A 14,271-nucleotide genomic window follows, 5' to 3' on the forward strand; every position below is an offset into this window, starting at 1 on the left:
CGGACTTCTTTTGTGCGTGTGTTTTTCCTCCCACTGCTGCATTAAACATGACCTCTCATAAACCCCACCCCCATAAATCTGGAAAGTGACGGTTATAATGAGTTACAAATAAACATATAGTTGATTCATTTGGTTGTATAACATGCAGTTATTGTAAAACGTTTATCCAAGTTATGTTGTTTTTTTAATTCAATACAACGCGTTGGTGTTTCAGGAGTGTTTACACGTTCACTTTAGTTAGGAAATATCCATCAGGATGTTTGACGCTAGAGAAGAGCTTCATTTGAGCATAGATTAAATTTGGAGGAGAAAAACACGATAAGTCGTTCATGTTTATCTCTATGTATGCGCCACGTTGTGACAGATTTCGTCTCAGCTGATGTAACTCAGAACAACAAACATCACTAGTCTAATTATGAAGACGGAATAAATCACACAGGAAATAGAGCTCCTGCCGTCAAATTAAAAGCACACGTTACGTAGGAAATTGTTGGAAAAATAAGGATGGCAACGATATTTATCATACTAAAGTGAAGGAAACTTTAAAAGAGATTATTTTTGTGATGCCATGTTAATCTAAGTAGGCAACAACCTCTTACTTACTTACTTATTGATTAAAAAATGCGTTTTACCTATTTCCTCTAACAGTGGCCAAGGCCTTTATTTACTCAGTTATACAGAATACCTGGCTATTATTGGAGGCAGGTTTTTATTAGAGGGCCTTTATTTCTAATACCCTTTGTTGTGAGATTGTTTGACTTTTGATTAGCAAAAACAACAGCCCCATTATTATTTTTATTATTGTTATTATTATTGTTCACTCCAGAATATGACTTAAGAAGTAACTTGAAGTATGACTTCATAAAAAAATACACAAAATGTGAACACCAACTTTCAGTGCCTGGAGTTGTTTCTTTGTAAAGCAGCGATCCATTTACTTCTTTCAGGAGTCTGTAAAAATATAACTCCGACTGCTTTTCAAATCTGTTGTTACAGTCAGTCGCACAACAGCTCTTTTCCATTTTCTATTTAGTTTTATTATTTAGACAGTATTAAAACCTATTATTCAAACTAATGTGGCTAATCTCCAGGCTCATCTGTCACTTTTTGCCACTTAGTGGACATAACCACAGAGACTTCATGTGCATACCCTTTACTGATAAGATGCATAAATGCGTGAAAATGGCTTCACTTTCTTTACTCAGGTTTACTCTGTTAATGTCTGCAGCTTCTTCCAGCAGGCAGCGGACAAAGGTTGTTTGACCAATACCGTAAGGACAGGCTGCTAGTCACACTGAGTGACACAAGACAGACACAAAATGACAAAACCAAAAAACAAGAAATGGGGGCTTGGGGCAAGGGGTGTTCAGAGTGACATGTATGGCCTTGGACACAATGTCAATCACTATTTCGCCATGCTGCCCTGTTAACGAAACAAAACAAACACAAAACAAGACAAGACAAAAATGAAAAACAAAGAGGGGCTGGAGGAGGAGAGTAGAATTGGACTGTAGGTGTGGCAAAGGTCAGAGGTCAGGTCCTTGAAGTTCTCTTGAAGAGGTTGAGGAATCACTTCTTCAGAGATTTCTTTTTTCTTTTTGGTGGTGCCTCCTCCAATTGCTGTTCTAGATGTGTAATTCTGTCCATTAACGCATTTCTGGAATTTTCCTCCTCCTCCATCTTCTTCTTGAGGGCCTCCTTCGAAGACTGCAAACGCTGCTGGAGGTCGGCCTTTTCCTGGTCCCACTGTTTTTGTTGGTTTTCCATGTCCTCCTGCGCCTTGATTGCAGCAGCCTTCATAGTAGATGTTGTCTCTCGGTTCTTGGCTATGTAACTGAGCCTTTCCTCCTCCCACTGGAGTTATTGATCTTCCATCTTTTTTTGCAGGACGGCCAGTGCTGCTTTAGTTTTGGTGGTTTCCTCCACCTCTTGTTGCAGACAGCTCTCGGCTGCCTTCCTTTTTTCTTTCTCTGTCTGGACTGCGTCTTCAAGCTGTTGAACCTGCAGGGAAGTATTTCCATGCATTGTGTCCTTTTTGCAGAGCTCCTGACGGAGGACAGCCATGTCTTCTTTGGCCTTGTTTGCTCGTGTTGCGAGAAGTAGTTTCATCTGCTCTACCTCTTTTACCAGAGCAGCGTTGTCTTGGTCCAGGGAAGAAATCTTCTTTGTATTGTTGTTAAGAATTCTGTGAAACTCCAGCTCAGAGATCCGAAGTAAACCGTCGACTTTGGCCTGTGGTTTCTTTGCTGTGCTGGCACGCAGCATTTGAAGAATTGAACCAAAGTCACGCTGAGTGGCCTTTGGTTTTCCTCTGCGAACCTTGTCACGGTATCTTGCACTTGCCTCCATTGGGAATCGATGTGTGTTGACTATTCGATTCAATGTGTTGCTCTGTCATTTCCTTTAGAGACACGGAACGCACCCGAGAACTGATGACGTCAGATTCCACGGAGTTCAGCCGACCACCAGGGGGCGAAAGCGTGGTTAAGGCTTCATTTAGCTGCCTAAATAACAATAAAGTGCACGCTGGAGCGGCAGCCTCAAGTTACCTGGTGTACTGACGAGAACATGTTCTCATGGACCTGTTATGGATTTAGGGCGAGTGACTTGAAACAAGAACAAGTTATATGCAAAGTGTGCAGCAGAGTTGTGTCTGCCCCGCAGGATAGCACAACTAATCTGCTCAATCATCTAAAAAACATCACACTCCAAAATACGAGGAAAGCCTGTAGGCCACAGCCTAAATCAGCAACCCAGACAACCATTAGTGTAAATTCAATTTGTCATTATTAAGCATTTATTGTAATTTAAAGTTTCATTTTGCACTGAAAGCTATTCGAATATTTTTTGTTTAAAAGTAGTGCAAAAAAACGTTTTGAACTACATGTTTTCCCTAATTTGATTAATAATCGTGATTACAATATTGATCAAAATAATCGTTATTATCACTTTAGCCATAATCGTGCAGAGAAGGCAACGTCCTAGAATTTAATGGTGGATGTCATTGGTCATTTCATAAATCAATCTCTCAATTAATACAAAATTACGCCAATCAATTAATCTGGTTCATATAAAAGGAAGATCGCGTCCATCAGAAATTAGACAATAGACCCTGCAAAGCGCTTTTACTGAGACGACTGGGGCCTTTATTGACTCCGCCGCCAAGAATACCCGCCCATTATTGGAGGCAGGTTTTTATGGAGGGAGGCCTTTAATTCTAATTCCCTTTGTATCATATCGGTACGAACAAACAAGCAGCAGCAGTCGGGCATTATTAATAAAGCACGGGTGGTCACAACGGACAAACAAATAAACAATATCACTGTATCAGTTTGAAAAAATAAACAAGATCCATTTATTGGGCAAATTGACAAGGTTACAAAAAGGTACAGTAGGCGACGCACATGAAAAATTTACACTTCAAATGTAGCTACTGCCACCTGTTGTTACTACATCTATAATCGCAGGCTACTATTAGAGGAAATAATAAAATAAATTGTAGTGTTTTGCATTAGCGTTTTTTATGTTAGTACATCTACCAGGAGTGGGACATGATTTATTGTGAAATGTGTTTCCTGTGTAACCCGTCATTTGCGCCACCTTGATGCTGGCTGCCGCTCGCTGTTGGACATCAGGAAAGCCAAATGTGGGTCAGTGACGACACTTCCCCTCTTTCCTCAGATTTATCCCTCAACTTTTTTCTCTCCTCTGCGCTCCGGGACGCCGTGAAGTGAACTTTTTCTCTCTCCCTGTCGGCTCTAAAATCAACACTCCAGCATGTCGCCGCCGTCCCGACGGCTTCAGACGAAGCCCGTGATTACCTGCCTGAAGACTTTCCTCATCTCCTACAGCCTCATTTTTTGGGTGAGTCTCTGGGACGTGTAATGGGGGACACAACAGGCTAAGGAGGCAGCAACAATGGGCTCGAAGCGGCGGTGCTGCCAACGAGGCTACTGACGACGTCTCCTCAAATCACGGCAGGAGCTGAAACACGTAGAATAAATGTGTAAAAGCCAGATTTCAGTGGGTTTCTATGTTGACTCCAACAACTACTTGTTGAAAAACCGGAGACTTAGAGAGCGGAGTTTAAGGTATATTTATAAAATCTACCTTTGGAGCGACTAACGAGTTAACGATATAGTTAAAAGTTGGTTTTAAATTTGATGAATCGATTAATCGTTTAGTTAATCAATGATTTTACACGGAAAGCATCCACACTCACTTGGCAAAACAATAGGTACGTTACTGAAAACAAGTGCGCTGTGGTTGAATAGTCCTGCGTTAAATCCAACTTCAGGACTGTTTCTGAAGATTAGGTTTAAAAAGTGTCAGAAAGGTGGCAATTTGACTGTGGGATGTAGCTTGTGATGTTGTTAAACTAGATTGAATTAAAGACGAAAATGGTTCTGTTCTTTACCCCACTGGCCAAAATGGGTTGGTCAAAATACTAGAAAAACCTGTTGTCACTAGTGACTAAACTGGCAAATATTCACATTACTGTCATAGAGACTGTGGCGTTCAGTTTATAATTTAGGCTTGGCACAAAACCGACGATTAAAGCTTTAAATTGGAGTTTTGTCATTGATTTACTTATTTGATGCAGTTTTGTTATTGGAAATTTTGTTCAAGTTTAATCACGCTTAAGGCTGCAGCCAGCAGTCAGTCATTAAGCTGCAGCTAGCAATATAATGATTGAGCTTATCACACGTGTAGAGAAAGCATCCAAAACTCAATAATGCAACATACGAACACCATAAAATACACATTTTTAAAATGTAGGGTTTTATTATTGGAAACTAGTACACAGGTAAAACCTATTAGGCTTGTCTCATCATGGAAAAAAGTCCTAACCTTTAGGTTTTGTTCTGTATGACCATTTTGGAGTTTATGGTGTTTCTATTACTTTACCCATCTATTTGGATCAAACAAAGCAAAAGATTGAGAAATGAGCAGAAATCTCAGGTAACGTTTCAATGTGCACCTGTTTTTCTCTTTTGTATGATTTTGTGTATGAGTGATCAAATCACTCATACACATCATCATATGATGATCATTGCAACAATTATTCTGACATCATCAGAATAATTAAGGAATAAAAGACTAGTTTCGACATTACCCACGCTTCTATTATGCTTATGTTTAAAGAACAAACCTGAGCTTGTCTTCAGAGGAACATGGACGCCTGTTGTCGTCCTATCTGTTAATCTTTGGCCTAAGCAAACAGCAGCTAACGCAAAGTTCAGGTCTGTGCTTTTATCTGCCAATTTATTGCTGGTAGAGTTGATGACTTCCCCTCAGGCTGATGACTTGTGTGGGGAGCGTTAAAGAAAAAGATGCTTAGATGATTGAAGCACAGACTAGAGGCCTATCCCGGGTGTGTTTTTAATAAGTTTATTAATGTATATGGAGGCTGTTTGTTTCCCTACGTGCATCTTGCCCTCAGAGCTGCAGGCTCCAACCCTAGCTCATCTGTTTCTCTTCATTTGCACATGCTCCCCTGAGAAAACTAGATCCAATAAGGGAAATCAATGCAGGAAATTGTCTTTTATCCTGGTGTTTTTCATCGACGTATCTCTGTTATTTGCCAGATTCGACATGGATTAGTGGTCTGTCTTGATTAGACACATAATCGCAACAAAACTCAATATTTCTTAGGCAAAATTTAATGATTTTGACACGATTGACCCTGGTTACATTAAGCAGACGTTTACTTTATTATTGGCCTGAAAATGTCAGAAAATATTTAGAAATGTGTCCAAAACCAACAAAATATTCGGTATAATAACACTTGCGTCAATGGAAAAACAGAACATTTTCACATTTATAAGCTTAATCCTGCCGATGTTTGATATTTTGGTTTGGAAAAAATTACTTTCCGTCAGTCATCAGAATCGGTCTATGGCTGATACATTTTTTGATCCATTAATCAGTTTCTCCTCTGGTTTTGTTACCGATTCATCTGCAGATGGTTTTCAAGTGGCATTTTTAGAGATGCCAAAAAAAAATAATTATATTTAAATTAATGAAGAGCAGGATAAAATCAAATTTACGTAACAGAAAACAGTAAAATTTTGACCTTGTTGCATCACAAATGAATCTATTAGATTTTTGGAATTGCTCTAAAAAATCACCATAAATATTTGTAATGTCTGATCAAATCCTCTAAATTCTCTTTAGAGATTTTATTTTTTTAAACCTAAAACCACTTAAAGGTGGGATGGGGCTGGAAAAGTCTTTTCGCTGAGTGTTGACTGTAGCAGTGAGTAACTGACCAGGTGTTTTGGGGCCTTTAATCTAAGGTCTCTTGTCAGTCGTAGCCGTAAAAGCCGTCCTTGTGCTCCTCTGTGGCTCTTTGATGGTGGAGCTGACTGGCCCTGCTGTCGTCCTCAGTTCACAGGCGTGCTCCTGCTGGCCGTCGGCGTGTGGGGGAAGGTGAGCCTGGAGGCCTATTTTGCCCTGGCTACCGAGGAGAGCACCAACGCGCCATATGTCCTCATCGGGACTGGAGCCATCATCGTTATTTTCGGACTGTTCGGCTGCTTCGCTACGTGCCGCGGCAGCCCATGGATGCTCAAACTGGTCGGTGAATGAGCAGTTGGAAATACTCCCCCTCAGATGAGACTTTGTGTAACCGATCTTCTCTCTGTTTGTTCAGTATGCCATGTTCTTGACCGTGGTCTTCCTGGCCGAGCTCGTGGCCGGAGTGTCAGGGTTCGTCTTCAGGCATGAGGTGAGCCACCGAAACAAGTTTAAGGATGAGTCAGGTGAGCTTATGTGTAACTGGCTTTGAATGTGCATTCACTAGATCAAGGACACGCTGGACAAAGACTATAAAAAAGCTGTGAAGGCCTACAACGACACCGCTGCGATCGACGGTATCCAGAGGACTGTAAGTGGAAAGATTTCCATTTCACTAATGGAGTTACTCTTATCTGACCTTGTACAAACCAAAGGACTCTTGTTTATTTAAGACCAATTGAAAACCACAGAAAACAAGGAACACTGCAGCTCTTGTTAGAGCGTGTTACCCTTGTCACTGTGAGCGTTTTTCCAACAGAGGAACCAAAACATCTGCAGTGACATCATCCAGCGAGCTCATCCAGCTGTTTGTTTTTCCTGTGGCCTAAAGAAATGTAATAAAGCTTTGCATTAATTTTGTTGTAAACATTTTCCTGTAGTTGAAATGCTGCGGTGTGTATAATTACACTGACTGGAGCAGCACCGATTACTTTAAAGAGAAGGGGATCCCTACCAGCTGCTGTAAGGAAACCAGCAAGTGCCAAGTGGAGATCCTGAAAGACCTTAACAAGGCTGCAAATGAGGTGTACGAAAGGGTGAGTTCAGAACAGGCACAGTAATCGGTTCATTGCAAAAACTGTCGACCTGTGACACATTAAGCCCGCGATCAGCCAACACTGAAACAGCTCTTTCGGTCCTTGTTTTGTCCTTTTGTCCATACCATTGCCAATAGTCAAGTCCCAGATAACTGAAATACACAAATAGTGTTAGAACATGATCATCCAGAATTAATAACCCACAGTCCAACGGATCATCAATCAGGAGACACAGCTCTGGAGGATGCTTTGTGTCTAGTAATCTGAATAGTAGATCTTTTTTAATGACAAATACAGACTGCTGCCACCACCTGGTATAAAGAGTTGATTCTTTTCACAGTGCAAAAAAATACATTAAACCCACTGACACAGAGGATGGAACTTTGTCCATCTTGAGATAACACAGTGTTCTGCTGGGAAACTTTTGGACCTGGTCTTAGTGTGGACTAGACCAGACCAGGCACCCTCACCCCATAGCAATGACGCTCCTTGATGGCGGCAGCCACCCCCAGCAGGATGCAGCCGAACACAGAGACAAAAACAGTTTAGGAACAACTCAAAAAATTCACTAGATCCCAAACTGATTAAGTATCTGTGGGATGATCCACAGAGGCCCCTGAAAGGTGCAGGGGAAAATGGTCCTTAGGCGAATATCTCGTTTTAAAACTGTTATTGCTTCAGGCATGAGGAACAAAGGGATCTTAAAATCTCTGGAGAGCACATCACACCTTTCCATGGCTCAGCTCTAAACGCTGGGAAACACCCCTCATCCTGAGTGTGACCTCCATAAAAGGGCAAATATGTCACACAACAGGTGAAGGTGACTCCCCTCATCAAAGCTACCAATAGCCCCTCCCATCAACCCATAGGACCCAAAGGCCCCCACTAACAACATCCAGACAGCTACCAGACACCACAGGACACCCTCAGAAGACCCATGTCCATTCTCTGATGAGTCACAACTGTTTGGGAGTATATTAGGAAGGTGGTCATAATGTTATGCCTGATTGTTTTTAGGTCCAAACACATTTCAGAGTCGGTCTTGGTTTCCAGTAGTTTTTGATCGTAGTTCATTTTCTGTTGTGTAGGGATGCTTTAAGCTGGTGACCGATGCGATGGAGTCCAACCTGGGAATTGTTGCTGGGGTGTCTTTTGGGATCGCATTCTTCCAGGTACGTCACATGTTCTGCTTTTTACCGTGTAGGGATTATGATTCACTATTCATTATATTGTATATATGTACATCGGATGAAAGTGATAATTCATTGGACGAACACAAAAGTCAAAACACAATATTAATTCAAATGACGCATTTCCAATTTATTGCATTTGTACAGAAAAAGTGGTGGTGGAGGCGCAGAAGTCGTTCACAATCGGCCCAAAACTTGACTTTTTCTTTTAAAATTGATATTAAGACATTCAAAAAAATATCGCAATATATATTGCCATATTGATATTTTTTCCCACCCCTACTGTTCACTTCTGACATCATTGAACAAATACATCTCCACATGTGTCTGGAGCTATCACACAAGGTCCGATCACAATTTCTTGTTCTGTATGCAAACAAACCCAAACCAAAGGGGGAGTACACCCTGGACACGTCTCTAGTCCATCACAGGTCTAACACAGAGAGACAGACCATTCACACTGCAGCCAGTTTAGAATCAGGAACGTACACTTTGCTCATAATCAGTAATTTAATGTCTTAGTTCTTGTTCATTTCTTTTACTGGCGACCTGTGATCAGATTACTCAAGACGGATTTAAAACCCGGTCTGAGTAGATTCAAAGAGCCACTAGAATGAAAACATATTCCTAGCTTAAATACACAGATTTTTTTCTCTTAAGCATCTATGACATGTGAAGTTCATATTGGTTTGCAGACTGGATATTGTGACTGTGAAACCATCGTAACATTGCTCAGTTAGTCATCATATTGTAAAACTAATTGTTGAACCTTGTATTTGCTGTGGACTTACTGTGGACAGTAATATTTACAGCAGGTAATAATGCTGACCTTTTATTTTTGCTCTGAAAACATCTCGATATAGTTTGTGTATATAGTCAGTTGTTGCCTGTCATGTTTGCACAAGAATATCACTGTAGTGTATTTTGAGTGAGACTGTGTCCATGTGTTGTAATGAACTATAATTTGTGAAACTGCTTTCCCTCTCAGCTCATTGGGATATTCCTGGCCTGCTGCTTGTCTCGATACATAACCAACAACCAGTATGAGATGGTCTAACAGTCGCCTTCCACAGGTTAGTTGTTATATTTGACATAGTGGACCTTCAGATGATGTGTGTGGAGTCTAAATCATGTCTTATCAACCAAGAATCACTACAGATTATGAACGTCTCCTCCCTGTTGACAACAGCTTTAACTTTTATGAGCTTACTGATCAGATATGGATGAGGTCATTTTGTGACGACGTGTCTGCCCTCTGTCTTTCCAGGTGACCCATGGACATATCCTGGTGCCAACTGAGCTGACATTTTAATATTATGTGTGTGTGTTAGTTCATATTATTTTAGAGAGGGGAAAAAAACACTCACTTGCTTCTTCTTTTATTTAATCTCGCCAATGAGCAGAAGGGAAAATGTTTCAAGGGAATGAGAAGGGACAAGACCCGGTGCTCCGTTTGACCAAAAAGAAAAGGATCCCAGACATTTCAGAGACCATTGTTACTCATGGGATTTAATTAGGGAAATGTAGATGTTGTTATATAGTTATTGCGTCTTTGTTTAATTTGTCAACATTTCAGTATCTTGTATCACAGCTGCCTTATTTTGTCGTTTTTGTAAGTGAATGTGTAGCAGAGTAAATGTAGACATTAAGCTTATAAATGTAAAACTGCTGCAGCACTGTGTGAATCTATGTGTGAAACCTATGGAGAGGTCGCCACCCTGAAATCAAGTATGTACAATTTAAACCAGCCTCACTAACGAAATGACGGCCAGTACTGGTGAGAAGCCCAGCCTACCTTCTACGATGGTTTTCAGTGTTAAGTTGTTACTCTTTTGTGGATGCACGTATGTGAAACACTTGAAAAAATAAAGATGAAATTCAGCATCTTTAACAGCGTGTGTTGTCTGTGCCACAGATGTCAGACGTCCGTGTGAAGAGAAGAAACACAAATATCCTGCCAGATAAACAGCCGCCACGAAACAAAATGAAAGATGTGAGTGGCGTTCAGCTTCACAGTGTGACGTCCGTAGTTTGATCCGATTCATTTAGCTCAATAATTAAAAGAAAATATCCATTTAAATGTGACAAACAACTATAAATGCATTCAGAAGATTGAAAACATTTAAGAAACTCTGTTAAATTGTGTATTGTGTGAGGAATTTATGTAAACCGTGTCAAGCTCAAAGCTTTGAGATTATGCCAAAATACCAAAATAGCAAATCTATTTCAATATTACTTAACTTTTATTAATTTGGATTTAATAAATAATAGTAATTTATTTTAATAATAAAAACAACAGACAGTGGACAGGGAGGGTAGTGCAGAGCTAGAAGCAAGGTCCAATTATGGTGAGTAAACCGATTTTAACAGATGAGGGTCGGTTTGGAGGCGATGATCAGGGCCTTAGTTTTGCTGCCGTTGAGCTTAAGAAAGTTCCTCCTCGTCCAGCTCCTGATGAACAGGAAGGGACCCAAAATAGACCCTTGGGGGACACCCAGTGACACACCTGGGTTAAGAATGAGTGCGATGGCGACCAGTTTTGGTGGAGGGGGTACAATTCCAGAGGAGAGAGGAGTTTAGTATGCCAGTGATCATGAGGAAATGGACAATTTAATTCTCATGTTCCTGCAGCGGTGGAAAAAGAGGACAGGAATGTTTCCATTCAGTCATCTGCAGATCAGATACTCTAACATAGCTGATCAAGGGCTTTTTGGTCCTAATGGCTTTAATTCTAGGTTTCATGTTGCATGTTGTCGTTCATATATTGAAAGGAACATCTGAGGCCTGTTGACATCTGAACTAATCGATCTCTATTTCCTGTTAATAACCAACAAACTCACCTCAGCAATTGAGCTTAACGTAATTCCTATTCACTCTTTTTTTTCCAGTGCTACTTTGTGAAGTTGAACTATAAATCAGAAAAAAATTCCACCGTACACCAGTATATTTTATTGAGGATGGTTATTAAATCAGATTTAAATATTTGCATATATACTGGCTGCCTCAAGCATTTAGAAGGAAATGCTTATCGCATTGTTGAATATATATTCAATGATGCACAAAATCAAACCTCAAGACTCCCTAGAAGATGAACCAGATATCAAATACAACAATTTATTTTTAATTTCTGTTTTCTGTAAATGAATGGGCAGTTGTATAGAAACCCAAAGTCGCAAAGAAATAAAACACGTGACATGTGACCGCTAGACCAGAGCATCTTTTGCCGTGGGGAAAGTCACAGGTGGAACTAATCCCACTAATGAAGCCCCAGAGCTCTGACATGTTCTCATGAATCAACTTTAAAAACACCTGTGTGTCCCAGGCACATGTCTCACTGCTGCTCACATAAAAGCAGAAACACCTTCAGGCTCCTGCGCATCAGTTTTTTTTCCCGGTAAGAAGTTTATCTCCGCCAGAATAATTCAATATGCAAGTAGAATTGCAGATTTCATGATGTGCATTACCAGGATAAAACTGTGACGGTAGTTTAGCTGAACCTGCGCGGTCTGACCACCAGGTGGCAGTAAAGTGCAGCAATAATTGAAGCATCAATTCACGCAAACTGAAACAAGGTGCAAGCGATTTGTTAGGGAGGACAAGATCAAAATGTACTAATGTGGTTTAATCCAGCCTTGTATCATTATCAGTAGTTTTATAAACTAACGCACTCGGCTGCAGCCCTACAGCTGGCCCCGCAGGAGCTGGTTAGGAGCAGTCCGGAGGAGATGAGCAGTAACTAGGGTGCAGCCAGCTCATCGCAGACAAAATCCATTTGACAGGCAGCTGCGAGGCCTCGTTTCATTCGTCGGGTTGGGATCAGATGCTGCAGAGGCCCGCCTCCACCCTGCCTGCAGCCCAATTAGCTCGGTGGAAAAATAGCAGGGAGGGCAGCCCTCTTATTTTTTTTTATTTTTTTTGCATCTAACGCCCAACCGGCTGCCGGGTATAAAGGCGCCGTTAAGCTCACAGGCAGATGGGGAAATAGTCGGTTTCCTTCCTGGCTGGTGGTGTGCAGTACCTGAGAAGATTTGGCCCTCACTAAATCATCACGCCAACCAAGATTTTTCTTCCCTCAGGTTACCGCGTCGCTCAGGTCAGTCTTCATCTTTTCATCCGTCTGTTTTAGTCCACGCCGCTGTATCGAGCGGAGGCGTTAGAAGCAGGAAGTCAAGGTCATGTTGGCGACAATCTGGCGTCTCACTGCGGCAAAAAGCAAGATGATTAGCGGAAATGTCTTTTTAGTTAACACGGTGTCGATCGGCCTGGTTCCGTGTCCCGCAGCCAGGATGTACTCGGCGCTGGTTTTGTGAGCCCGTGCTTCACAGTGTATCGATTTTTTTTAAATTTATTTTCCGTCTCGTGCGCCGTCCTCATGTCTCCTTTCATTTCTCTCCTGCAGATCATCCATCTCTTAAAACCCCGAGCAGCTTTGCCTTAAAAGCCCCACCTGCCTGCTCTTGTTTTACACTGTAACCAAGCCGACCCAAAGCCTTCATCATGATGCAGATTAGCAGCGACTCAGCCAGCAACAAGCACTCCCTCATCAACGTCATGCACCGCTTCATAGCAGCCGCCAACAACATGGACGAGACCATCATGGTGCCCAGCCTGCTGCGAGACGTGCCCCTGGAGGAGCAGGCGGCCGGGCAGGTGGAGCCCAACAACAACAACAACGACGAGCCGCCCTGTCCCAACAAGCAGAGGGACATGTACGAGCACTACCTGCTCCTCAAGTCCATAAAGAACGACATGGAGTGGGGCCTGCTGAAGAGGGAGATGAGCAGCGGCGCCAGCTTCCTGGAAATGGCCGTGAAGCAGGAGGAGCAGAAGCCCGTGACCGGGGATCTGCTGGTGGACGAGAACTCTGACCTGGAGCATCAGTTTCACTATCACCTCAGGGGACTGTTTGGAGTTCTGTCCAAGCTCACGATGCAGGCGGACCACCTCACCAACAGATACAAGAGGGAAATCGGAGGCGGGAACTTCATGAGATAGAAGTTTCTGCACATTTCGTTCTCCTCCTCCTCCGGACTGCTTGACTCGCGACAATGGGATGTTTTGTGAAGGGGCCCCCATCGCTTCCAACAAAGCTCGATTGATGGTAAACTGACCAGGACAAGCACTCCAGAATAGCAGCACTCCAACTTCACTTTTCTCCCTGCCCCCTCCCTCTTCTTATACCTGAAACCAGTGAAACCTGCGCGTGTCTGTCTGCAGAGGTCGACGCCGAAGTGCACGGTGGAGGTTTACTGAACCCGCTCAAGTCCTGATGAAGCACAGCTCTGGTTTATGCAGAACCTCTCTGTGTCTTTTCATTTCAAATTTAAATTTGTCACCAGAGTTTATGAATAAAAGGCTTAAGCCTGTAGGAGATATTGAATGCTGGTTATTCTGTCCCCTCTTGATTTTTTTTTTTCTTATTTTTAAACTGTAATTTTAAAAACTGCTGAGCTGAAGGGCTCTTACCTACCTGCAGACGTTTTAAATCTTTCCACTTGGTAGTACTGTAACATGGTGTGCCTTGACTTTCTTTTTGTATGCCCTGTTCAGTTACCTCCCCATTGTCTGACTTGACTGCTTCAGTGGTTCATCATCAAGGTGTTCACAGTTCATTTGTTTGTCCTTTTGGATATTTCAAAGCCGATTTTATATTGATGCAGTACAACTGAAATAAATAACTAAACTTAATGTTGGCTTCCTTGTTTGAATTTTAACAGGAAGGCTGTAACGTTTCCTCACAAGTTTTG

At 41.9% G+C, this 14,271-nt stretch overlaps 2 protein-coding genes across 3 annotated transcripts; both read left to right on the forward strand.

Moving 5' to 3' along the window:
• Nucleotides 1-3,638: 3,638 nt before the first annotated feature.
• tspan7 (tetraspanin 7) lies at nt 3,639-10,415 on the forward strand. Its single transcript, XM_047584570.1, has 8 exons — nt 3,639-3,864; nt 6,391-6,579; nt 6,656-6,730; nt 6,806-6,889; nt 7,179-7,334; nt 8,423-8,506; nt 9,513-9,597; nt 9,792-10,415. The coding sequence occupies exons 1-7, from the start codon at nt 3,778-3,780 to the stop codon at nt 9,579-9,581; spliced, it is 744 nt and encodes a 247-aa protein (XP_047440526.1). The 5' UTR covers nt 3,639-3,777; the 3' UTR covers nt 9,582-9,597; nt 9,792-10,415.
• A 1,372-nt stretch (nt 10,416-11,787) lies between these two features.
• mid1ip1l (MID1 interacting protein 1, like) lies at nt 11,788-14,212 on the forward strand. 2 transcript variants are annotated; one of them, XM_047584572.1, is made up of 2 exons: nt 11,788-11,918; nt 12,924-14,212. In XM_047584572.1, exon 2 carries the CDS (start codon nt 13,022-13,024, stop codon nt 13,517-13,519), a length of 498 nt encoding a protein of 165 aa, XP_047440528.1. In that variant the 5' UTR covers nt 11,788-11,918; nt 12,924-13,021; the 3' UTR covers nt 13,520-14,212. The 2 variants fall into 2 exon arrangements, with proteins under 2 accessions (XP_047440528.1, XP_047440527.1); XM_047584571.1 differs by lacking the exon at nt 11,788-11,918 and adding an exon at nt 12,450-12,617.
• The last annotated feature ends 59 nt before the right edge of the window (nt 14,213-14,271 follow it).

This window comes from Mugil cephalus, chromosome 5 (assembly GCF_022458985.1).
Source record: "Mugil cephalus isolate CIBA_MC_2020 chromosome 5, CIBA_Mcephalus_1.1, whole genome shotgun sequence".
NCBI lineage: Eukaryota > Metazoa > Chordata > Actinopteri > Mugiliformes > Mugilidae > Mugil > Mugil cephalus.